Below are 26,800 nucleotides of genomic sequence, written 5' to 3' on the forward strand. Positions count from 1 at the left end.
CCATTCGATTTAATGAGTAGCTACACTACAAAGGCCAAGCTCAACCAATGCTCCAACAAACCATGGACAGAAAAAAAATTCCCAACCACCAAAACACAACAAAAGAACCCAGGCATAGTCTGGACCCATCATATCCATATGTGCAACACACTTCTACATTTTTTAATTTGTTTTTATTCAGGAAGTGAAATTAAAACTTTTAACTATAAATACAAATGCCAAGGTATTACATGAGATATCTAGAGGCTTTATATGTTTTTTTTAAATTTCTCACAAATAATTCTTATGGAATTCAACATACATCTGGGAAACCAAACAAGTTTAAGTTTTGCATACAATTACAAGTTACAGAGTTAGATACTGTCAATTTGCCAATTTGCAATTTCTACCTCATACAAAAAAAAGCTCAGGAAACAGCTATAATTTATTCAGAAATGGTAGAGCAACTGTCATTTCTAACAGTGTTATCTGCATTAAGCAAGCTGTCTATAACCAGGTGTATTTTACCACTGTTTACTCAGTGACATCACAAAGTTTTTAAATATTTCATTTATATACTGTCACCAATATATATATGTACTGCAAAGAGGGCCAAACACTTGCAAAAATGTGAAGTTTTACACATTTGTGTAAATATTTTAACTTTTTTTTTCCCCAAACAGCAAAGCAGTCATTGTTTTCACACAATTTCTTTAATTTGTCAAAAAAACCCACATAACTCCATCTATATCAAGGAAGCTGAAGAGCAAGCTTAACGGCAACTTTAATTCATATAGGAAAAAAACCCAACCAAACTAGTTGTATTCATTTTAGTTATTATCTTATGTAGACCTGAAGAAAAATGACCACCAAGAATAGGTTCACTAAATTTATTTAAAAATCCTAAAATGTTTCTTACAAAAAAGCATTACATTCTGCACACTGCTCTCAACAGATACCAGGGACATGTGGCCTACCAGTATTCATCCCCCTTTAAAATAAGACACAGTGTACATAAAAGCAGGGTGTACACAACAATTACAGAAAAACATTACAATTTACCACCAACAATGAACAAAAATAGAATTCAATCTCTCTGCTGCTTCAAAATTTCAATGTTAGTCTCGTGCTCCCTCCCCCATGTATTTGTAAGGAACTAAAACATTACATCTGGTGGACAGTAAAGATTCCACTACACCTCAAATGCAGAACACCTATGAAGCAGAGGAATGTTGGCTTTTTAAACAGAAGCAGATTAAAAAAAAAAAAATAGGGGTGCAGGACTCCTTCAGTTCTTCACTAGTCTTAGAAAAACTTTCCAGAATACTGCTTCACACTATAAAAAAGAAAAAATAATCTTGCATTAGAATCCTTCAACATCTGCATACTGCTTCACACTATAAAAGAAAAAGAAAAAAGCATGTATTAGAATGATGGACCACACATCTTGCATCAATATTCATAATGACATTTTTAGAGCAGATTAAATTACAAATTCCTAACACATTTAAAAGTAAATAATTAAATAATTCTAAAATATCAATGGCTAATAATTGTATTAGTATATTTATGGTACATTTAAATATTAATACTCTAAAGCCAAACATTCCAGTTAAAACACTAAAATCTACTAGGACAGCCAGAAGTTAATAAAGCAAATGTTATCTGAAGCTGTTAATATTTGGTAGAAAAGGCAAAGTAATGTCAGCAAGGTGTGAAATGCTGCATAACAGCACCAAATCGATTTCAACTTGTCCTGTAGAGGCATGGTCTGTGCCATATGGCAGACTGTGATTTGTTGTCAATTTAGTTATCTAAAAACAACAAAATCACTAGTCTTCCACACAGAACTAGGCCAACATCCACTGAAATCTTCTATATTTTCTACAGGCTCTATATAATTTATTACAGGTACTTTTTTTGCAGCAGTTTTCACCAGAGAAAGGAGAGGACTGCTTGGTTAAGGTGTCTTCCAGCAAGATTAGTTTTGAGGGTGTCTTCATTTTAATTAGAATGGAGAACAGAAGAAAATCAAGGCAGAACTAGCACTGGAGAAGTTAGCTTCAAATAGTTACTTAAAACCTGCCTTCTTAAAAAACTGATTCACAGAGCAATTTTATAATGTACACATCAATTTAAAATTGACAGTAGAGAGAATATTAAACGTTAACTTGCCTGTTCTGCAGCAAATATTGTGCATTTTGTATCTGGTCCTGTGTTCCTGTGATAGTTATTATCCGATCTTCTGAGCCTTCTAATGGTTCATCAATTTTGATCGAAGCTCCTGACTCATGACGTATTTGTTTGATTCTCTGGCCTCCCTTTCCAATAATAGATCCTGCCAACTAGGGAAGAAAGCAAAAAATTCATTTCCCAATACAACTTTCTTTCTAAAACAAGTTAGAAAATCCCAGCAGCATTTAAGTAGTTTCTACAAATTCAAGTTTTAAGAGTTCGAATGGAAGCTTACTTCTTTACAGCCTAAAAACATCCCCTGTAGTATTAGTTGTATAAACACAAGTAGGATAAAACTGGGAGAACCAGCTGCTCATTTGTAAAAAACATGTTACACAGTCCATCTCTATTACTGAGTATTAACTCTTAGTAAAATTGTTTAGTGAGTCTCTGAAGATACAAACCAATCCAAGAATACTCTTGGTGATTTGGAAACACTTGTTTTGTATTAGAAGTACTTATCAAGAACTCTAAGTACTTCTGATTCACTTCAACAGTCTGAGAAATAACTGGGACTTTTTTTTTTTTAAGAAAAATCATGAGTTGAAAGCAAGTCAAATTTACTTACATCTTTGGGAATTGTTACTTGTGTTGTGATGATGGGTCCACCAAGATCTCCATATGAACCGCGCCCCCCTGCATAAGAATAATCTGATTTAAGTGTATGCATCAAGCCCTTTAGTAACTGTGTAATGAAGTACATGTAACAGTTTTACATAAACACTTACCATAACCAGAGCCACCCTCAAACTGTAAGAAAAAGAGAAAAAAACCCTTAAACAGCGAATAGCTATTCTTCATTAACACATTTTTGTCCTAAATATTGTATTGTTGACTTTGAGCCTATCTTATGCAAACATCTCAACCCTCAACCTGACTATAAATATAACTGTTGTGCTAGCAAAGGCATCCTGAGGCAAAGAGGGCAGACCAGAAAAAAAAGGGGTGAGTGGGAGATCTCTCATTAATCTCTGTCCATTTGGACAGTGCTCTAAGGCACATGGTGTAATTCTTGGGGCTGTCCTGTGCAGGGCCAGGTGTTGGATGTGATGACCCTTGTGGGTTCTGTCCCACACAAGATATTCTATGATTGTGTGATTCTTATCCTGCCCTGTCAAAACCTGCCAGTTTACCAAGGCAGTCTCACTAACTCAGCTTCTCATAGACAGCTCTTGATGCCGACCTACTTGTGACCCTTAGACTAAACAAACATTCAAATTACAAGATCAGAGTACAACCTTACTAATGCTACTAACATAGCTCAGGAGAAACTCAAGTCTCCAGTTTTGGTACAAAAAGTTTACCCAGTGACTATCAATCCTCCTACTTCACCTACACCTTTGGGAAAAAAACCCAGTAAGTTCTTAAGAACAGCTCTGTAATTTGTCTCTTGATTCAGACTATGCTACAATACTTAATATCTTTGAACAGATAATCATGACATGAGTTACTTCTTCTTCATTTAATCCACCAAATACAAATCAGAACAAGCACTCCTAGCCCCTTTTTATTTTTAGGATTTGTAAACTTGTATTTGGCATAAGTGTTTTGCTTCATCTAATGAAATAAGTGCTCGAGACTCCATATTCATATTTTCCCACAGAAGCAGAGAATAAATACGCAGGGTTCCCTTGAATTCAACTTTTAAGAGACTCACAAGTTCTGTGACAGGAAACCAGGGCTGCCTAAAGCTGAAACTGCTAGCAAAGCTGGTGGCATCTACACGATAACATTTAAAAAAGAGTAAAAAAAAAAAAACCTCAGTGTGCACTGATTGCAAGAGATGAGCAAGGAGGAAAAAATTGAGTGGATCTGCCCTGCAGACACCACAGTGAAGGAATGGGAAAAGGTGCTCCAGGCACTGGAATGAACACTGTCCTGCAGCCGGTGGAGAGAACCATGTTGGAGCAGATGGCTACACTGTATCCCATGAAGGATGCTATGCTGTGACCACGCAGATAAGCCCTGAAAGAAGCTGCAGTTTGTGGAGATTTCAAGCCAGCACAGATGCCTGGCAGGATCTCTGGGGGACCCCCACTGAATCAGTCTGTTCCTGCAGGACTGTACCCCATGACCAGGACCCACACTGGAGCAGTTCTTGAAGAAATGCAGTCCAACGGAGAACACATTTGAGGCATTTATGAATGATTGTATCCCATGGGAAGGACCCTACAGTGGAGTAGGGGAACAGTGTGAAGAGGATGGAATAGATACAGGTGTGATGAACTAACGTGCAACCCAACATTCCCTATCCCACCTGCACCATTCATGGCAGAGAAAGTACAAGAGCAGGGAATAAAGGAGTGGAAGTTGAGTCTGGGAAGAAGTGAAAGGTGGGGAAAGGTGTTTTTAGTTTTCCTCTTTGTTTCTCACCATGATATTCAATGTGGCAGTAAGTCTTCCCCAAGTCAACTCTGTTTTGCCCATGACAGTAATTACTAAGTGATCTCTCTGTGTTCATCATGAGCTACAGACTTTCTGTCTTGCTTTCTCCCCTCACCCTGCTGAGGAAGGAGAGTGAAAGAGCAGGTAGACTGGCTGGGCAGCCAGTCAAGTTGAACCAACCACAACTACTTGTTCACAAAAGTTACAGTGTAACAACTTTCCCAAAAATATTACTTACCATCTACCTTTTAAGATCAAAATGGAAGCTACTCAGATCAAAGTGCTGAGTTTGTCCTTGGTCCCTAAGCAACTTGTATTGTCACGTTACTAAGCGATACAGATTGGAATACAACATAATACAGCTTGTACTGGAGTCTAAAATATAAGAGAATGAAGTATTCTGCTTAAGTCTTAATTCAGAGGCTGATCATACAGCATACTGCATACACAGAGACATATTCCTGTTGGTATGTGCCACAGGATTCCTTTTTGGACTAAACTGTTTCAAAGAAAAATCCTTTCTTTGATTACATCTGCTTCCCCAGACTACAGAACAACATAACTTGATAGCAGATTCTGTGTTTATGTAAGCTAAGAACTGACTTTTCATATCAATTAATCAAAAATATTAATTTGGTGTCATTTTGCCATCTTCAAGATAGCACAAACACCTGCTGTACTTCGTAACTTCTACAGTGGAGTCACTACATTACTGAACAAGGGAAGGGCTACAGATGCCATCTACCTGGACTTCTGTAAGGCCTTTGACATGGTCCCCCCACAATATCCTTCTCTCCAAATTGGAGAGAGATGGATTCAAATGGGTGGACTGTTCAGTGAATAAGGAACTGGTTGGATGGTTACATCCAGAGGGTATTGCCAATGGCTCAGAGTTCCAATGGACATCAAGTGGTGACCTTCAGGGGGTTGGAACTGTGAACAGTGCTATTAAATGTCTTCATCAATGACACAGAAAAAGGGATGGAGTGCACCCTTATCAAGCTTGCAGATGACACCAAGCTGAGTGGTGCACTTGGGTCTGGGCAACTCCTGGTATCAATACAGGCTGGGATATGAACTGCTCGAGAACAGCCCTGCCAAGAAGGACTTGAAGGTGCTAGTGGATCAGAGGCTGGACATGACCTGGCAATTTGCACTTGCAGCCCAGAAAGCCAGTTGTATCCTGGGCTGCATCAAACGCAGTGTGGCTAGCAGGGCAAAGGATGATTCTGGCCCCCTACAAGCTCTGGTGAGACCCTATCTGGAGTGCTGCATCCAGCTCTGGGATCCCCAACATAAGGGCACAGACCTATTGAAGTAAGTCCCGAGGAGGGCCATCAACAAGATCAGAGGGCTAGAGCACCTCTCCTATAAGAAAACCTGAGAGAGCTGGGGTTGTTCAGCCTGAAGAACAGAAGACTCTAGGCCGACCTTATTGTGGCCTTTAGCAACTGACGGGAGCCTACAAGAACACCCGAGAGGACTTCTTAAAAGGGCATGTAGAGGGAAGAGAAGGGGCAATTGCTTTAAATTAAAAGATAGTAGGTTTAGTTCAGATATTAGGAAGAAATCCTTGCGAGGGTGTTGAAGCACTGAAACAGGTTGCACAGAGAAGCTGTGGATGCCCAACTCCTGCAAGTGTTCAAGGCCATGTTGGATGGAATCCTGAGCAAGCCTGTCTAGACCAAGGTTCTCTGCCCACGGCAAGCAGGTTGGAACTAGATGATTTTTAAGGTCCCTTCCAAGCAAAATCATTCTATGATTCTATAACTTTCCTCCCCAAAACCTATCTGATCGAATGGTGTATTTTCAAATACATTAATAAAAAAAGCACTGTAGTTTATCCAAAAATGTAAGTAATAAGCTACTTTTAATATTTGCTGTTTGAAATAAAAAAAAAAATAGCAACATTATGAAATTAACACAAAATATATATCCTAACTGTATGCATCTACAGTGCATCAGTTATGGAAAAGTTACCATTTACAAAATTAAAATAGGGTGTAAAAGAGCATGCTACTGCACAATTCCACATTTCTATTAACATTACCTCTTGTCAAAGGACACACTATTAGGACTGCCAATAAATTCTGAGTCCAAAGAACAGCTTTATCAAGTGTTTAATAGATGCAAGTTGTGACAGACTACACACAAGATCTCCTAAGAAATTCACCTAATCACTTAACTTGTTCGACAAAGCAATTTTCAGAAAATAGGTTGAACACACTCACCAACTCTGGTGGCTGCATGTCATCACAAGCATCCACATGACACTGCATCATCTTCCAGACACAACATAAAAGGAGGAAGAAAGGAAGCCCAGGTCACACAGAGTTTTAGTGAACTTGGCAAGCAAATACAATACATACTAGTACAAAGACACCTTAACACCATAGCAAAGACTTGAAATGTTTTGAGTTAGACCACTCTCAAGACTCATTCCCTTTTAATTTTATTTGGAGGGAACTGTAAGTGGCCACACTCATGGTTTCACCCTCTTTCTGTGGTATTAACAGATTTCTCCTCTAGCAAAGAAGGTCAGAGAGCTAATGGCAAGGCAAGGTAAAGCTTGAACAAGCCTTTTTTTCCGCCTTTTAAAAAATCTTTCAAGTGCTATTACATATAAAAATACTTTGCCATGCATTAGAAAAACCTTTTATTTCTGCCATCTGTTGGAAAATGAAGGTTTAGTAAGATTGAAACAAATAACTGTAAGTGCTTATGCCAACAGCAGGTCAAGCAGGAAGGACACTGCTTCTCATGTTCTACCAATTCATTTCCATATACCTCACACAGCCAAGCAGACTAAGAATCTACCGCTGACTAACTATATTAGAAATTTAGTTATGCTTCTAAACCATGATATCTAGCATTTCTTTCTTTCAGAATTTTACAGTTTCAGCAATTGATGTTCATTTGTGGACTCTAAAACAAGTTTCTGAAACAGGGTGTCTTAACATAAATAACAAAATATTCTTTGCTGCAGACTCATTTGTGCTAGTCACTACTAGTACTAGAATACAAGACAGATGATAGACGGGCTGGGTAACACAAAGAGCTTCACTTTTACATCAAGTGAAAGAAAACACATGCAGTCCTAACTGACGTAAAATTCTTTTGTCCTAACTTTTTCTGGGTTTTATGAGTGACCTAAGAGTGAAATTTTGTTACTTCCTTCCAGGATCTGCATGAATAAGTAGTACAGTTGTCATACATTCTTCCTTTACTAATTTTTTACATGCCTGTTAATGTCACATCTCTTAAACCCGGGAATTGTTTCATATTTTCTAAAACTTATGTGTCTTTATTCAAGTGTTTATACATCAAGACACATATATATAAGTTAAAAAAAAAAAAAAATCAAGAACCAGGAAGCATTTGAAGGAGCAAAAGCACATTACAAGTCTGAAGACACTCACAACAGTGTGAAGAGACAGTTCACTTAACAGGAGACATTCTGATTTAAATCTACAATAACTGAGATTTTAAAATTTTTAGTACTTTGAACATTTTAGTAACAGATAAATGGACTTCACACGCTTGTTCACTATTTTCTACCCCTCCAAGTGGTATCTGAGGGCATTTCTGTATCTGAGACACCCCAAAGAATGAGTGTGTTAAAAAAGAAATATAGGAAATTTAGGTTTTTTCAGCTGACAACAGCCCTTATGGTCCACAGGCATTTGATCTGGAGTAGCTACACACTGAAACATATAGTTCCATTCACAGAGAAACAGTACAAATCTGTACTTTGGGAAAAAGCTTCAGAGCAGACTATAAGCCAAATGAACATTTTTAACAGTAGTGCATAATTATATTACAACTGTAGGTCAGGCTAACAGACAATATCATCTTAAGTGAGTGACTCTACGTTGGTAAGAGAAATTAACCTATCTTTTAAAATGCAAATTGTTTTTTCTCATCTCAATCTTTAAAACACAGTCAATCCTGTTATCTTTCTGAAATTCCAGAACACTCACAGCTCAGCATCCAGTCTTAAACTGGACTCACAATCCACTTCATGAGTCATCAACCATTCAATCTTTCTGCCTTTATGGAAAAGAGAACTGGCAAAAAAAGTTTCTGTACATTCAATTGCTATAGGACTTTTGAGATGTTTCTCTATTCTTATCTTTTATTGCATCTATGTAAAATAGGATCCATGTGAAAGAGCACTTTTGCTCTCTAAGAGCAGCTTTTCCCATCATTACTTAGATCACAAATCACAACAACATTGATTTACTGTAGTTTAAAACTTTAGCTAGAGAACGGTTGCTATATGAAACAAAGGGTAGCACAGGAAAACCTTACATTTCTGGCATGACACTTGCAGCTGCAGCTTGACAATCAACCTGAAGACCTCCTTTCTGCTTCCACAGTTTAGGATACTAGAGTCATGATTAACTAAAACTGGAAATTAAATACAATCTTTGCTGGGAAGTAGTGCTCCCTTTAACTAGGCTATGATACTTGGTCATAAAGGAGTCAAAGTCATGAGCAGTTTCACTATGAAAAGGAAATAAAAGTGCTTTTTTGCACAAAAAAAACCCTAACTGAAATGACTCCACTTGCTTGTAGAAACTCACATCAACAAAGTGAAGGTTAACCTGACAGGCTAAATCTAAGTCAAAATGGATTTTCTATTCTAGCTGGAATGGAATAAAAATAGAACACACCACTGCCCCAGAGTCTAGCTAAGTGAGACTGTGCTTAACCAGATGCCCGAAGATGGACAGGCTGCTCAGCTTATGTACTCTAGCACTGGCTTTATTAGCTGCAAACAAAAGAACACAAAACCTGATTCTTCCAACCAATTCCTTCTGTTTCTTAACATGTAGCAGGGGCAACACTTTTTTTTTCATAACTGTGTGGAAATCTTTCATTATTTCTAGTAAGCACATGACATGGTTGCAATTTTTAGTTCCAGTACTCTTACTCCCAGGCAGGACATGTGTAAAAGCACATCTGGGTAGCTCTTTTATAGCTCTTTTCCACTTCTTAGCTTCATTTAAAAGAAAAAAAATCATATTATGTCACCTGTCATCTTAAAGAAGGTGCCAGACAAAGTCCAAGGAGAAGAGAAGGTTTTTTACTATAGAGATTCACTCTGTTGTGGTTTAAGCCCAGCTGGCAACTAATATCACAACACCTCTTGCTCACAACCACCCACCCAACCCTCATTGCAGAGGAACTGGGGAGTGAATCAAAACTATAACAACAATTTACTAATTGAAACAAAGTAGGAGATAACAATAACAGTAAATAATAATCTAAAGGGGAGCCAAACCCCAAGATAAAAAAACCCTAGTGGCACACAATACAACTGCTCACCACCCAATGACCACTGCCAGACCTCTTTGGCCAGTTCAGGTCACCTGTCCTGGCCATGCTCCCTCCCAGCTTTTTGTGTACATACTCACTGGCAAAGCATGAGAGATTGAAGAAGTCCTTGACTTAGCATAAACACTACTTAGGAACAACTAAAACACCAGTGTATTAACAACATTATTCTCATACTGAATTCGAAACACAGCAACGTACCAGCTAAGAGAAGAAAGTAACTATCCCAGCTAAAACCAGGATAACCTCCCAGTTTTTCTTCTGAGGAAAGAGGAATCCTTCCTCAGAACAGTAGATAACTGCTGGGAAGTCACAGTTCAGAAGCAACATAGAAGATTATCTATAACCCCTTGCTTTGAATCTCCATATAATATGAGAGATTATTTTCTCCCTCAGCAAGTATTAATTTAGGATGCAACTCAGCAGTGGCCCTACCTCCAAAACATCTGGAATTACCAGAAAATAGACAAGAATTGATTCAAAAGAGCAATCACCTTCCAGATCAACTACAGCTCTTCTCAGATAACATTCTATAATCTGCATTATAGTATCTATGCTCATGTTTTCTAACATTTAGTGTTAAGAATGTTTGTATAACTCATTGTTCTGACATGTTTTCTGTAGTTGAAAAATCTCCTAATTCTATTTCCAAAATCTCCTAATTCTATTTCTGTCATCCTGATTAAAAAACCTGAAAGACAGCCAGTGCAAAAAAAACTTGCAGGGCTGAGTACAAAGTTTCTGTATCATTTTTGATGGCAGAAAGGAAACAAAAGAAAATAGATCTGGTCTTGAATACCACTTACACCCCATATAATCCTCCACAGGAGGACTATTTGTATGGACAAAACATTTTGCTTTTACCATCAGAACCATGCATATTCACATTAACGTGCATATGTTCATCAACAGTATCTTCAGACAGCACACTAGCTGTGGTTACAGAACAGAACAAGGCCAATTTTAAACTCGTACCATGCCATCATAACGATCTCCTGGTCTGCCCCTTCGGTCATAGGACATCAGATCTCTAAAACGAAAAAAGCAGCAGCACGTTAATTACATTATCTGTATTATGAACCAGCTTGTTTATTCTAATCTAAATTTTCACACTGATGGTTCACATACAACTTAATATCAAACTACGCTAACCAAGTACTGAATGACAGAAGTTACAGAAGTACCGGCTACAGTCCTGGCAACTTACTATGGTGCAGTAGGTAATTAAACCGCAGTACTTTTCAAAATACTCTTGTCTAATACACATTCAATCCTGCATAATCACTAACAATGTGGAAGCATGGAAAAAACACTGGAAATATGAATATGATTCAGCAGAATATATACAACATCAGTTTTTGTATAACACATTTATGCAACAACTCACCCGCCACGAGGAGGTGGTGGAGGAGGAAGAGGAAGATTACGAGCTCTGCTGCCACCTCTACCACCACGACCCGGTGGAGGTGGTGGAGGTCCTCTGCGAGGGCTCATATCATCATAATCTCTTCTCGAGGGAGGCATAGGTCGTCCACCACGACCAGGGGGCATTCGATCAAAGCCTCCCCTTCCACGCATCGGAAAGCCCACTGGACGTCCCCTTCTATCATCAAACATCATTGTGAAGCCACCGTAGTCATATGTTTCATCATAGAAGTTGGGATCATAAGGCTGGGCCCGTCCTTTAATTGGAGACTAATACAAACAAACAAAACAATCCCCCCAAATCAATTAGGACAATTACAACTGGCACACTTAATTAATACAGCAAATATGTAAGTATGAATTCATGCATTTGGAACATGGTTTTGATTTTATAAGGCTACTAAGAAAGAAAATGCTGATCTGTGACAGAAAAACTACTGTTAGTTATCCATAGCTTATAAACTTTGTCTTCCTTCCTCTTCAATTTTTTTATTTTAATGATATGCAAAGCGTGAATAACGGCCCACTAGTACACAAAATTGTTTTCCTCCCCCATAAGGTGCACCCCAATTTTAAACAACAGAAACAAGTTTCAAAAGTTCCTGACGATCACTTTGCTGTTGGGAAAGTAGGACGTACTGAATTCAAAACAAACTGCAAGACATTGTTTTATATCTAAGATTCATGAATGCCAATGAAAGAATAAAATAAATTTATAAATATTACCTCAGAGATAAGATCCAAGATAATCTTGATGCACTCGACAACCCTATCGGGTTTTCCACCAATAAGCACCACTCTGTCAGTAGAATGAGGACAACACTCTTGAAAGAGCTTAATGGTGGTCTGAGTGTTCTGTAGAAGAAAAATATTCAAGCTTGTCAAATATATTTTAAACAACTTTATAAACCCACTAAAACATTTTAAAAGAAAAAAATCCAAAATAAAATTAAATTCCAAGCTACTTAAATTGCATGCTTGCTTCTGAGTTATCACAACAAATTTGAAGATGACATCTTTTAAAGATCAGTGGTAACACAAATTTTGTATGAAGATGGAAAAAAGTTCAATTTTCTCCTATTTCCATTATGACTCATTTACACCATTATTTAATTCAATATTAGAAAAAGGACCATATAGACATTGTGAGCTTACAGGCTGTATTAACCCTCAAATGAAGAAAACCTGCTCTGGATGCTAAGACAGCAATGTTGCCAGGATTATGTCTAGTTATCTAGCCTTTCTCAACCCAAGCAAACAGGCAGCAGCCTATACCTGCACAGACCTGCAATGGCCTCTGACACAATGCCAAAAAGGAAAACGTGTTTTCATCTCACAGAGACCATTACCCTTTTTAAACCTTATTCCTTCACTGAAAGAAAACAATGGTCTTCTAGCATTTATTCTTCTAAGAATAAAAAAACCAACAAAATAAAACCAAAAATAAAGCTCTTCTACAGTAATATTCAGACATCTACCATGGAGATGCTTTCGCCCTAGACCATTTTTTATGTCCAATGACACAAATAATTCTAGACTATGCAGAAGTTCATTCTAGAAGGAGTGATGAATAAAATTTTAATAAAACAGAGTAAAAATCCTCCCTTTAAAAAGAGTATTCTACCACATATATTGTATAATCAAGCCCTAGGCTCTGTCACCACTACTCCTTCTGAGGGTCTGCAAGGAAGTTGCAATGTACAGCTCCACCTCAGAACATCGGAAGCATATAAACAGTATGTTCAGTAGGAATTATTGCACGGAAGATACTTACACTGGCCTCTTATGAACAGAAAACATGATTTATTGAACAAAAGACAAATCTAAGAGCAGAAAGCAAGTACCTCTCTGAGTTCTTTAATTTTAGCACCCTTGACACCAATAATTCCTCCTGCCAAACTCTGGTGAATGAGAAGTCTTAATTCACAGTCAAAGTCACTGCCTTTGTAGTGTTGATACTGTATGAAAGACGCATATAGAGAAAAAAATAAAATAAAAATAAGTTTAAATATTTGGCATTTTAAGTTTTTTTTCTTCAAACAATGGTATGACTTATTGCTGAACTGTAAACCTGCATTTCCTTTGATAAGATCACAACTATTTACGCACCACCCCTCTAGGTGAAGTATCAGTTTTCCTTATTTATTACATTACTTATTACATTATTTATTACCTTATACTGCACAACTTGCAACAAAGACTTAGCAAGGTACTGAACAGTGCAACACTTAATATTTTGAAAGGGGGAAGGCTGTTCAAAATGTTAATTTAATAAACAGTGACAGATTGTCCTCCACCAAAAAAATGTCAACATGTAGTGTGAGAGCCATAACCCTTCCTTAAAAGGCCTCTGGCATTTATTTTTTTAATTTCCTGTATGTAAAAAGCAGAAAGTCATCCAGAACCATCTTGTTCAAAAGCTAATCTTTTACCTTTAAAACAAAATATTAAGAGACATACCTCTTCTAAAGTAGGGATAATCTTCTTCAAGATTTCTCCAATTGTCTCTATATCTGCACTTATACTCAAAATGCTGTTGAAAGCCACAATGCCAGACAAGATGGAGTAGGTAGAAAAGAAAAAGCAGAAGTAAATTTTTTAAATCATCACAGACAAAATTTTAACAAGATACACTACAAAGAAGAGTTTACAATTAAGATTCCCCGTTTTAAGTAAACCTGTTTGCTCAATTTGTAACACATGCATCTTTGTTTATGCCCAGTATATACGCATGAGAAATTTAAGATTAGGTAGGTCTTGCAGAGAGAGAAAGACAGAATGGGCTTTTGGAAGGGCTCAGATTAAGTGGGCAAGAAATTGATGCAGAACTGAAAGTAGAAGTGAATATTCATGTTCCCCGCCACCACTAATTAGGATACCCTCACTATTACATTACGCTGGCACACCTTCTCATATTAAAAGGGAGGATATGCAAGTGGTGAACGTTGTATCTGGAATAAGGTTATGAAATCAGGTTACTAATGGGCTCTCCAAGAAAACAAATACGAATGCAAGACAAAAAAGACAAAACAAATGAGAAGTGAAGGAAAGCGAACCGGAATTAGCATTTCATCAGAAATAATTATGAACAGGCAATGTTGAGGGGAGCAAGGTGGGCCACAAAGACAGAGCGAAAGACTATTTTGAACCAATTTGATTTACAATGCAGCAAATATGCAACACTTGAAGCTGTGCTCCTTCCATTGAAATAAAATTAGTGGATTGTTTGGGTGGGCAACTCACGTAAAAGTTCAGTGACAAAAAGACTTAATGGGGAAAATAAGACAGAAAACTTGAAAAAAAACAATACACCGTCTATAAGGGGATACTATTTAATTATATCAAAGGCAGGTAATAAAATACATTTCTCTCTTTCTAATCAGGCAGTGAGGCATAAACTGTTGGGACATACCGCTCGGGGCCACTGCTGTCTGGGACTGAAACACTGGCATTGTACTGCATTGGTCATTGGCGTTCGTGGATGTTGGCATTGGGCATGGGTATTCAATCAGAAGTTGTCAAGTATGGTACCCGTTTGGCAACGAGCACATTTTTGGGCATAGCCAACCAGGGTTTTCACATGGGCGTTCAGGGGCGGATGGGCCAACGTCATGGTGGGCAACGCAGGGGCAAGTCGATCCAGTACATGGGCAACGGAGATATATGGCCAAAAAAACAAGGAGAGGGAAAAGGGGGAAAAGCAATAAATTTTAATTTAATACAAACTATACTCATTACTCTCAATTAATGAAACAAGCTTAAGTTGTTCTGAAGACTAACACAATAACGGATTGCTACACCGACTGTGGCTTAACAGTATGGACCTTAAAAATGAGTCACTTGATCTGACTAAACTACTTTTTACTTTTAACAAATGACGTTTCAGTATCAGGCTGGCTCATGAGGGTAGACACAAAACCTGTCGAGACTGATAGTACTAGAACCTTGGGCAAATCGGGAAAGTTTGTATTCCAGACCAATCTAAATTATCTGGACTTAGGTGACATACTGATTTACTCCAAAAAAAAAAAAAAAAAAAAAGGGAAAGAAAGAAAAAAAAACGATAAAAAACCCTAAAAGGGAAGAAAAAAGAACATCTGCCAAAGTTAGTGCGTATATGTCTGATTCCTGACCATTTCAACTAAAACCTCAATTCAGTTGCGGTAGTTGCTGGACTTAGTTGAAACTGATTTGTAATAAGTTGCCAAATCTTATGTTGAACAGAGTCTTGATAGGAAAAATTGTTGAAATTGCAGCTGATGTTAAGAACAGGAGGTACAAATGGAATTTAAGAAGAGTTGCCAAGTTTTATAAATACACAACGTTAACGCTCAGCATGTGCCTAATCACAAGAGTTAACCCACTGTAAAGTGTGAACGGGTAGTAAGTAATGACCATTTAAAAATGCTTCCAAGTAACAGAATAGAATTTTCCCTTAGTGTTTTATACCCATATTTAAAGAAAGAAACCTTAACATTAATGTTTTTGTTCTTCATGTGCAAGCTGTTAAGGAACAGATGGATGATGTCATACTGCTCTTTTTAAGGAAGTTAGACAAGTCCTCTATCACTGGGTTAAGCCAGCCACCTGCAATGGTTTCAGCAGTACTATAATCGATTCACACATATGGGAAATGGTACTATTAAGGGGTTTAAGCTTTGTCAACATTTTTAATTAGGATGTTAACTTGCTTGAAGTGTGTAATTCAGCAGAATCCTATTAAAAAGTGAAGAGATTTAATATAAACCTCTCATCCCACGAGTCAGGCTGGGTTTTAATTGCAATAGAAATTGAAGAACTAAGTTATCTACTCTAACACTCAATACAAATGGCTTGTAACTTGACTATTGATGCCTACGGAGTTGAATTGCTCCCATTTCTAGAAACGCACGCAATCAAGCTTTCGATGTAGTGCTCTGAAAGAACTGGTGTTAAATTAGTTCAAACTCATATATACTCACGTCTGTACGAAGTGCCTTAATATTTTTGCCACCTTTTCCAATCACAGCTCCAGCATTCTGGAAAATAGTTTTCAAGAAGTTAAGTTATGACAGCACAGTACAGACTACATTTTTGAACTCAAGACTAAAAAGGGTAAATCTATTTTTGCATTACCCTGCTGGCCCAAAACCTGCCCTCACATCTTTAGAAAGGTTCAAATCAAATTGAAACAAACGGATACAGTTTATTCATCTTAAAAAAAATGATAACTAAAAGCTCTTACTACCACCAAACAGCAGAGAGAAAAATACTCAGTTTTGCCACTAATATTTCAATTCCAAAAGAAGCTTCTAGGCAATTCTGCCCATGCTAAACTTATCACATAGATTGTATCCCTTGCAAAAAATACCGTATGAATGTAATACAGGTCAATGATTTGCTTGATTTAATTGATAATTGTGTATTTTTTCTTTTTTTTTAAGAAGTACCTTTGTAAATTTCACTTTTGTGTTCCCAATATTTGATAATTCCAAGGGCTAATTTTGGTTTATGCCTCTGTAATATAATTAATTTCTCAGAGCAATATATTCTGAAAAAGGTTAAAGTGAATGTTAACAGCCACCTACTTCATTCAAGCTATCAGGAATAAACGGGCACATAGTGAAGAACAGTAATTGCAAAACTAAATTTTTACCAGGTTCTCTCAAGGATTACATATAAAATATTGCTTTTATTACACAGATCATACTTATGCTAAAAGCATGCAAAACATTTCATGGTACTCCATGTAAATCAACTATTGGTCAGAAATGGCACAGGGAGTTAAGGCAACATTCTTCCATGCCAACACAAAAGACTGAGATGCTTCAGAAACAACAAGTGATCCTGGAGCAAGTGCAAACAACAGAGGAAACTCATATATAGCAACTTTTAACTATTTACACTTCTCAACAAAATCCCTGCAAACCCTGAAGTATTACTCCCACATTTCTTCCTGTTGACACAGTTGAACAAGTTCAGCAGATCTGTTCAGGAAGGTTACTAAAATCCTACGTTTTCATATCTCATATTTAATTTAAAATCATTAGCTCAAAATTCCCTAAACAGCTTCTCTTCCAAAGACTCACAGACAGTCATTTCCCTCAAAATAACAACATTCTACTCAAATGCAGACCTTATGATTTCTGTTGCTCTACTTCTTCAGCAAATAAATCCTTAAAAAAAACCCCATATTGATCCTTCAGGACTTAACCTTTTTAAAAGAACCCCTGTAGACAATTCCATTGCAATACACTTGCAACTACCACTAATACACGTTGGAAGTTATTCTAATAAGTCATCTCATTTTAAATAAAGCACATATGCTTTCTAAACTTCTATCTCAACATACACTCTGTCATCACCATCTTGAACAATGCTACACGCAAAAATGGTAACAACAAGAAAGCGTACTTTGCTCTGCAGCAAGATGCGCAGTTCCACCATTTCATCTGTGTTTCGAGATCTTTTGAAGGCCTGCTCTTCCTCCATATCTTCTGCAGGACGTTTGCCTGTAGAGAGGTCCATAAGGGGGAAACATAAACACTTATTTAACTTTCTAAGTTGCAATAAAATGGAATATATGCCAAATTCATGCTCTGTACTACTAATACATTCTTTCATACTGGTCCAAAACCAATTACAAAAGCCTGTTCTGAGCATAGCATGGAAACAAGTCTTTACTTCATCAGCTTTCTTACTGGCTAACTACTAAAAATGCATTTAAAAGATCTGTGAACTTTGGCTTAAATGAGAATGTTGTTGAGAAGTTCATGACAGGTTTTTTAAAGCAGTGAAGTATCACCTACTTCATATTTATTTATAATTTACAATATATAATTATAATTTTTAATTGGGGAAAACCTTTCAGGTATAAAGCTACAATGTAGTTTGTCCAACACTAAAATACCGGTGGAATAATAGTAAAGTAGCACTTCAGATACTGTTTGGGAAAAACTGGCACAAATCAGTAACAGTGATGTCCTAACTTCCTTGGTAATTATTCCCAAGAAATTCTGCATGAAGCGCTTTAGAGTATTTCTCATATTGGTATTCCTGCATGTAACAACTGCAATAAACAAAAAAATGGATACAGCGGATATTCTTACATGTTCCCATTCTCCACACAGCTTTGAAATACTTTTTAATCCTTAGTCATAACTTTCAGTTACTTATCTCATGTCTAAAAGATGCCAACAGAAAGATTATGTCTTTATGCTTCAAAAAATTTGTAATGCCACAGTCTAATTAAGACCAAAAATATTTAATACAGAATGCAAAACTACTGCTGATACAAACACATGGTAAAGTTAAATCATTACAACATTATCAGAAAAATTTTAAAGAGGTTCTTTCTAAAAAGAAATAGTCCTTTAAAAGATTTACCATTTGTCTCTGTGTTGGTAAAGGTTTCTTCCTGTTGTTCAGTCTCCATTGCCTTTTTTTCTTATGTGGGCAAGCAAAACCTGTTGAAAAATAAAAAAGATGGTACATCTAGTCTGTCAAAAGGCAAACTGTACACCATGCTAAAGCAAAAACAGTAAAAATAAATGCCTGCTGCTAGAACTTACCGCTATTATATATCCCTGCAGAGAAAAACTCAGGTATTCTGGGCGGGATCAAAATCCAACAGCCTATTGCTTCAAGAGCCTATGAAAACAGCATATATCAGTTGCGAGTCTCCTCACATAACAGCTCTGATTCTCACTACAATCAAAACACAGAGATTTGACCTAAGCTGTCACAAATCTTTTCTTTATAAAAGAAAAAGCATACCCAAGATAAACACACCACTAAGATGAGATAAAAGTCAAGTCTGTAGACTTACATAAACTCTTACTGTCTGAATTACAGTGTTTGGGCACACGATAGTTTTAAGTAACACATTTACTAAAAATTATCTTGAGAAATTTAAAGTGAACTGCATTCAGCTCTTATTTTTAACATGTTATATGATACATGTGCCTTAGTTTCACTTTATGAAAGGACACTACATAAGAATCGGCTCCTGTTGTTTAGGTATACACAATTTAAACTTGAAAATAAACTCCTATTATGGTAATTGTCAGGATTACTTTTACAAATTTTCTACCAACATACTAGCAAGCATTTGAGCATGCCTGCCAATCAAGTATAATTGATGAACAAAATACAAATTACAACTTCTAGCTACACTAAAAAAATCTCTTTTTAGAAATACCATCCTCTGTGTATAATCGTCATATAATCCTCTGTGCATGCATAAGAACTCCAAAAGCAACTACATCTCACTATGATTTTCTTAGATTGCAACCTGCTATTTTTAAGTTTATCTTGGAATGCTAATAAATCACATTAGAGAGAAGTGCAGACAAAATAAATAATTTTGCAACTTATTATGTTAAGAAATGTGATTTACAGGCAATGCAGCGAAATCATCATATATTTCCCTTCATATTGCACTAATCTCAACTGCCGCAACAAGTGGCAGGTACTCATTGTGGTACCAACAGAAAAAAACAAAACAAAACGTGGTTGTAACTTAATAAACACACTATCAGACAGCTGCGTAACTGCTGCCCCGCCTGTAGGAGCTAACAGCATGCACCGCCTTCCCAGGCAATTGAAACGAGCTAACGGGCACGCAGAGTTAACGATACCGGCATCTCAGGCATACATTGCCAAAATCTGCGCTGCTACGCGTAGGAAGAGTAGGGAACGACCAGTTACGGTGTAATAGCCTTCTCGGACCCTGGTTAATCTGTTTCCAACTATCCCAAGAATTTTAGGGCTGCAGGGGGCGAACTGTAATATCAGTTACAGTTACAATTCACGGCTGTCTCTCCTAGTCAAACCTGCCTATATGTCAGGTGCTCTCTAGCCTCGCTCAACTGGGTAAATCGAGGACGTTAAAATCACTAATTGAGTCGAGTTTCTTAAAAACACCGAAAGGCTAAAGCGGCCACGAGAAGAGCGACCAGCGACCACAGACATAAGAGCTTGGAAACGCCAGCGCGCCTCAGTCCCGCTCCCTCCAGGACGGAGCGGCTCTTGCGCATGCCTGTCTGCCTCCCTCCCTTCGTCTCCCTCCCTTTCCCTGCGCCTCCAGCCGCCCGCCCGCCCGGCGCAGCAGGGAGCGCGGCGGGAGCAGCGGCGCCGCAGAGCACCAGCGAAGCAGCAGAAATGGCGCCCTCCGAAATGGCGCCCGCCCGCCCGCCCGGCCACGGCGAGGCGGAGCCGGCAGCGGAAGGGTCGCCGCCACCACCACGCGGCCGCGGGGAGAGTTAGCCGGTTCTGCCCGGGCGGACACAAAGGAGGCGCCCGGCGGCCCGAGGCACGACGGAGCGGAGCAGCCTCACCAGCGCGGGAGCTCCGCCCGCCCCCAACAGCGGCGCGGCCGCCACGCGGGGTGGCCTTTGATGGGCCCCCGCGGCTAAGCGCGGCCCGGAGCGCCCTCCCTGCGCCCGCCATGATCCGCCACAGCAGCTCGCCCCGGGCACAGACGCAGCAAGGGCGGACACGGGAGGGCGGCGGCCGCTCCCCCGCCCTTGAAGCGCACCCGCCGGCGCTGCGGAACCCGCGCTGGCCTGGCGGCAGCGCCCACGGCCGAACTGCCCGCTGTCCCTGCGGGGCACGAGGGAATCATGCCCAGATGACGACAGCCGAGGTGGCGACACCCCGCTCTCTTCCACGCAGACCCCACCCCGCTGCACCGCCATCCGCTTCGGAGCTCACGGGAGCCCCGAGACCGCGGCGGCCCCGGGGGCTGAGGCCCGCGAAAGCGGCCCCAGGCCCTCCCGCACCGCTGTGTCACGCAGCGGCGCCGAGCGGGACCCGGTGGCTCTGACGGCCTAGGAAAGGCCCGGATCGGCCTGCACCCTCCTCCCGCCCTCTCTTCCTCCTCGCCGGCCTTGGCCACACTGCGCCGCGAGTGCGCATACCTCCGCCTGCCGCCGGCCCCTCCGCGCACGGGAGAGAAAAGACAGCAACCGCGGCCGCCGACGCGCACACCACCTGCGATTGGCTCCGCCGCCCTTCCCGAGCGGCGCCGCCGCCGCCCCGTTGGATGAGGCCGCTGCCTGTCAGCGCGGGGGGGCGGCGCCCCGCCCCGCCCCGCCCTCCGTGAGGGACAGGACGAGACGAGCCCGGGGGAAGGCGGCGCCGTCAGACCCGCGCCGCGGCCGGCCAGGCTCTCCTACCTGGGCGGCGGGAGCCGCGCTGTCAGCGGCACGGGCAGCGGAGGGCGGCCCAGGAGAACGGGAGCGGCGACTGCCGGAGAGCGAGAAAATGGCGGCTGCCAAAACCCCGCCTTGTGCGCGCCGCCCGGCGCCGGCGGCAGCGAAACTCTCGCGATGATTGCATGCCCTCCTCCCATTGGCTGTCAGTGCGCGCGGCGTTTGTGTGGCGCGCAGGCCTCCAGGGAGCCCCGGGAACGGTGAGTTGGGGGCTCCGCGCCGGGGGCTGTGGGGGGCGACCCCACAACCTCCTCCCGCCTCTGCTCCGCTCCCTCCCTCCCCCCTGTCACCTGCTGAAAGCTTGTGCAAAAAAACAACCAAACCTGGTGCTCCTTAAATATTCTTACGGTACTACTTGTTTTCTGTGTGGTCTGTTGAGCTCCTCGGTCGCCCTTTCTAAGAGATTGAACATGATCCAGGCACAGTTAGGCAGCCTTATATCTTTTTAATGTTTGTATCAGTGATCTGGATGCAGGAGTTAAAAGCACTGCAGGTACGCTGTTGATACCAAATTGGAAGACCCTGTTGACTCTTTCGAGGGAAAAGAGCTTTGCAGAGGGATCTGTGTAGATTGGAGCACTGGGCAATTGTCAATGGCATGAAATTTTACAAGAACAAATACCAGATTCTGCCCCTGGGATGGAGTACCGCTGGATACAAGTAAAAACTGGGAGAGGAGTGTCTGGAGAGCAGCCACGACACCCTGCAGAGGGATCTGGGGGTGCTGGTGGGCAGCAGCTCAGTGTGAGTCAGCAGTGTGCCCGGGCAGCCAGGAGGGCAAACCCCATCCTGGTGTGCATCAGGCACAGCATCAGCAGCTGCCAAAAGCGGATCATCCCGCTGTACTCAGCCGTGGTGCGGCCTCACCCTGAGTCCTGTGTGCAGCGCTGGGCCCCACAGTTTGAGAAGGATGTGAAGGTCCTTGAATGGTCCACAGGAGGGCAACAACACTGGTGGAAGGGCTGGAAGGCATGTCCTGTGAGGAGCAGCTGAGGACCCTGGGGTTGTGTAGTTTGGAGAGAAGGGGCTGAGGGGTGACCTCATTGCTCTGTATGGCTTCCTGAGGAGGGATGTGGAGAGGGAGGTGCTGGTCTTTTCCTGGGATTCGGTGACAGGACACCTGGGAATGTTTCAAACATCAGGGGAGGTTCAGACTCGACAGTAGGAATAATTTCTTTACCAAGGGCAAAGAAGTTGGGGAAATGTCCAGAGAGTAAATCATGCAAGAAGCGGCTGAGGGAGCAGGGCTGGAGAAAAGGAGGCAAAGGGGAGACCTTATTGCTCTCCACAACTACCTGAAAGGACGTTGTAGGAAGGTGGGGATCAGTCTCTTTGAGGACACAGCCTCAAGCTGTACCAAGGAAGGTTCAGGTTGGATATCAGGAAGAAGTTTTTCACTGTAAGGGTATTTAAACATTGGAACAGGCTGCCCAGGGAGGTGATGGCGTCACCATCCCTAGGAGTGTTCAAGAAATAACTGGATGTGGCACTTAGTACCGTGATCTAGTTGACAAGGTGGTGTTCGGTCAAGGGTAAGACATAACGATTTTGGAGGTCTTTTCCAACCTGAATGATTCTATGACTGCAAGAGGATTCTCAAATACAGGAACAGGCTTCCTGGAGAGGTGGCTGATGCCCCAAACCTATCAGTGTTTAAGATGCGTCTGGACCTTAATAATGTGTTTTAACTTTTGATCAGCCCTGAATTGATCAGGTCATTGGACTAGGTGATTGTTCTAAGTCCCTTCCAACTGAAGTACTTCTGTTCTGTTTGTGCTTAGCTACTTCCAGAACTAACAAAAAGCTAGAGCTTATTAGCCACTGATGTTTCTAATATGATAGTTGCCAAGACTTGGTACTGTTGCAGCTAAACCCTGGATGGAATCTCTGAATAACAATGTTTCAAGCTAGCTTTCTGTTGTAGGGTAAAAGTTTTCCTCCAGTTGCAGACTGAAAGTCACCCCTCTATACAAAGTGCTGATAAACCCCAGCTTGGTTCTGTAGTGTCTCTTACTTCTGTTCATAACAGTGCTGGTGAAGTGGGAGAATAACATCTCAGGTCAATTTCTAAAGTAAACTGAGTATTAACAGCAACACCCACAGAACTGAAGCAGTAAAAAGTACAGAATATATATTAAACAACTTACTTATCTTTTGGTTTGGGTTTTTTATCCACTTTCCATCCACAAGAAATCAATTTCAGTTGTATGCTTCTAATTAAATCAACAGAAAAGAAGTCACTAAGCATGGTTGCTTATATAGATCTCTGTCCTTCCCTGATATTTTGCACACACTTTCAGCTAATTGCGCATAATTTTTGTGCCGATTGAAGTGTTAAATATTGGAAATGCATGTGAGTTTAGTGTCTGTAGAATGTTTTTAATTTAAAATTTCTATATAACATGGGCATGAGACTTGTCATAATTTCAGCTTTTGTCAGAAGAGTAAATATGTCTTTTTGGATTCTGTTTTAGGGAATTCACTATTACTATAAAAGAAAATGTCTACATCTAACATTGCAGCAAGAGTGGAAACCTGGCTTTCATCCACATGGCATGTTAAAGTTCCTTTGACATGGCTGGAAGCATGTATTAATTGGATCCAGGAGGAAAATAGTGGTAGTAATTTAAGTCAAGCTCAGATTAACAAGCAAGTTTTTGAGCAATGGCTTCTTACCGATCTAAGAGACTTGGAATATCCCATTTTGCCTGACTGCATCTTGGATGCTCCCAAAGGAGAGTTGTCAGGCTTCTACTCCATACAGATTGATTCACTGGTTGATGTTAGCCAGCCAGCATATTCTCAGTTGCAGAAGCTAAGAGGAAAAAGCACCGTAAATGAAGAAGTAACAGCCAGTACTCAGGCATTTCAGAAACCCTGGGAAGCAAAGCCTACTCGAATGCTGATGCTACAACTAACTGATGGAATACATCAAATTCAGGGCATGGAATATCAACCGGTGCCTGTCCTGTGCAGTAATCTTCCTCCTGGAACAAAAATCACTGTACAGGGTAATATTGCATATCGTCTTGGAGTCCTTCTGCTTAAACCAGAAAATGTGAAACTGTTGGGGGGTGAAGTGGACGCTCTTCTTGAGGATTATTCTCAGGAAAGAGTCCTTGCTAGTTTAATTGGAGAAACTGAAAACTGTAATTCTGTTGGACAAGCTGGTCATGAACAGATTTTTTCCAGGCCTGTGGATGAATCTGAACAAACTCTTGGCCCTTCAGATGAAGAGCTTTTAGCCGGTCTTGATGAAAATAATGAATTTACTTTAAACAATGGAACATCTTTGGAAAGCGGATATTGCAGCAGAAGCAACAATTTTAGTACAGCCTCAGGTTCACTGACTGTACACAATGGAAATGTTCTGACAGAGAGATCTGGAAGCCCTTTTCCTCATTCAGTTGAACAAGTTTCACCTCCCACAGAATATGCTGATGGCTTTTTAAATGACTTTCCTTTAGAAGATGACTTTCTTCTGGAAGAAGAGATGCAAATAGAGCTGGATGAAGTGACACCAGTGGTCATAAACAGAAACACAGATTTAATTACTGAAAGACTTCCACATACACCTAGAAGATCATGCAATTTGTCTTTAAATGGCATGTGTGAAAAAAGTGATGTGAATGAAAGAGATAAACCTATGGAAGCTATCAGCAAGGAAAAGAATTTTGGAAAAACAATATTCGATGAAGGTGGAAATAGCATGAATAGCTTTTTGCAGCTCAGAAGCGTACATCAGACCTGCAGTTCTTCAGATTTTTCTTTGGAAAATCCTCCTGAAGAAGGGCAGAATGATACAGACTTAGATGAAAGGAGATGTAAATCCCAGCACACTTCTGACCACAGTGTGTTAAATGGTGATCCTGTATTTTTCTCAAAAACAGATCCAGAAGCAGTTCAGCAGAAGCATGATTCACAGACCTTTCCTTCCAAAGCAGTAGAGCCACATTTAGATTTAAATTCTTCACCTTTCACATATATTTCCCTTCTCCTTGCAAAAAAACCAGAGACTGTTACAATTCTGAAAGTTAAGTGTTTTATTGTTACTCTCACTGGAAACCTCACAAACAGCAATGGGTCCTGGGGTATAAAGGCAAAAATTTCTGATGGTTCTGCTTATCTTGAAGTAGATTTTGCTGATGATATTCTAACGAGCTTGATTGGCTTTTCAGTGGCTGAAATGAATAGGCTGAAAAAGGATCCAGCTTTACGTCTAAAGCTTAGGGATGGTTTAAAGAAATGTCAGAAACAACTGATAGACCTCTGTTGTTTGATGACTATTGAGTTTGATCCATTTGAGTCTAAAAGTACTGTGTTAGTCCTCCAGGATGCTGATACAAGGCATCTAGAACAATTGAGGAAACGTTTGAATAAATAATACGTGTAAACTTGCAGACTGTGTATTAGGAAGCATTTAAGTTACATTTCCCCCAGGGGACTGTTGGAAGTTAAATTTTAAAGTTCAATGTTGTGTCTTTTATCAGGAATTATAATGGAAAACTGAGAGGAGGAGATGACTTGTCAGAGCAAAACCAACAGTTTGTTTCTTATGATGATAATATTGAAATAAACTTTCGCATATTTCTGTCTTGATTTAAAACACTCATGCATCATTTTCATTCTACAAAATCCCATGTGTTCTGGATTGGTAATCCAGAGTGGCAAAATTTGTCAGGAAACATATAACAACAAAAAAAAGTCTCATTATTATACTTTTTCAAGTGCTTACCTGATTTTTAAAAGGAAGATGTAGGACATTCTCAGTCTTTTCTTGGAGGAAATCAGTTGAGTAAATTTAAATAAAGAATTATTGTTTAAATACAGTCCCTTCTGACTCTGCCAATCCAAAAACTCAAATATATATTCAATGCGCAAGAATCTGAAGTGTAGAGCAATGAAAGATTTTCTCCTAAACGTTCAGGTGTGGGGGGAAAAAACCCCCAATTTTATGCGAACATGAGATTAAAAGACCTGTATATTTTTAAAAATAAATAAAAAGAAGTATTTTAAAATATTTTATTAACGAAACTATTATAACATATGCTGATTCAATTTTTTGTCATGTTAGTGTTAATAATTACTAATAATTTTGAACCCGCAGGCAAACTTATTCATTAACACTTCTGATTACTCATCAACTTTTTCACAGAGTAGTCAAATACTGCAAACCTGTTGTACAGTATATTTAATGTTGGTCTTAATTTTGATTCCTCTTTTTTTTTACTTTCTGTTTTTAA

General features: G+C 40.0%; 2 protein-coding genes across 11 annotated transcripts; one reads left to right on the forward strand and one right to left on the reverse strand.

The window, feature by feature from the left end:
• Positions 1-154: 154 nt before the first annotated feature.
• HNRNPK (heterogeneous nuclear ribonucleoprotein K) lies at positions 155-21,650 on the reverse strand. Of its 9 annotated transcripts, none has more exons than XM_032676603.1 (16): positions 21,264-21,393; positions 18,915-18,993; positions 18,730-18,809; positions 17,758-17,867; positions 16,326-16,382; positions 14,777-14,820; positions 13,825-13,897; positions 13,209-13,337; positions 12,091-12,219; positions 11,327-11,634; positions 10,915-10,969; positions 6,831-6,881; positions 2,943-2,964; positions 2,783-2,865; positions 2,155-2,324; positions 155-1,315 (listed from the first exon to the last, which is right to left on the reverse strand). In XM_032676603.1, exons 3-16 carry the CDS (start codon positions 18,776-18,778, stop codon positions 1,285-1,287), a joined length of 1,311 nt encoding a protein of 436 aa, XP_032532494.1. In that variant the 5' UTR covers positions 18,779-18,809; positions 18,915-18,993; positions 21,264-21,393; the 3' UTR covers positions 155-1,284. The 9 variants fall into 9 exon arrangements, with proteins under 9 accessions (XP_032532494.1, XP_032532493.1, XP_032532500.1 ...); XM_032676602.1 differs by lacking the exon at positions 21,264-21,393 and adding an exon at positions 21,522-21,650 and having other exon boundaries at positions 159-1,376; XM_032676609.1 differs by lacking the exon at positions 21,264-21,393 and adding an exon at positions 21,522-21,649 and having other exon boundaries at positions 159-1,315; positions 13,209-13,322; positions 17,758-17,855.
• On the forward strand, positions 21,440-26,545 carry RMI1 (RecQ mediated genome instability 1). Of its 2 annotated transcripts, none has more exons than XM_032676597.1 (2): positions 21,440-21,757; positions 24,032-26,545. In XM_032676597.1, the coding sequence occupies exon 2, from the start codon at positions 24,058-24,060 to the stop codon at positions 25,939-25,941; it is 1,884 nt and encodes a 627-aa protein (XP_032532488.1). In that variant the 5' UTR covers positions 21,440-21,757; positions 24,032-24,057; the 3' UTR covers positions 25,942-26,545. The 2 variants fall into 2 exon arrangements, with proteins under 2 accessions (XP_032532488.1, XP_032532489.1); XM_032676598.1 differs by lacking the exon at positions 21,440-21,757 and adding an exon at positions 23,857-23,910.
• The last annotated feature ends 255 nt before the right edge of the window (positions 26,546-26,800 follow it).

Source organism: Chiroxiphia lanceolata, chromosome Z (assembly GCF_009829145.1).
Source record: "Chiroxiphia lanceolata isolate bChiLan1 chromosome Z, bChiLan1.pri, whole genome shotgun sequence".
Classification (NCBI taxonomy): Eukaryota; Metazoa; Chordata; class Aves; order Passeriformes; family Pipridae; genus Chiroxiphia; species Chiroxiphia lanceolata.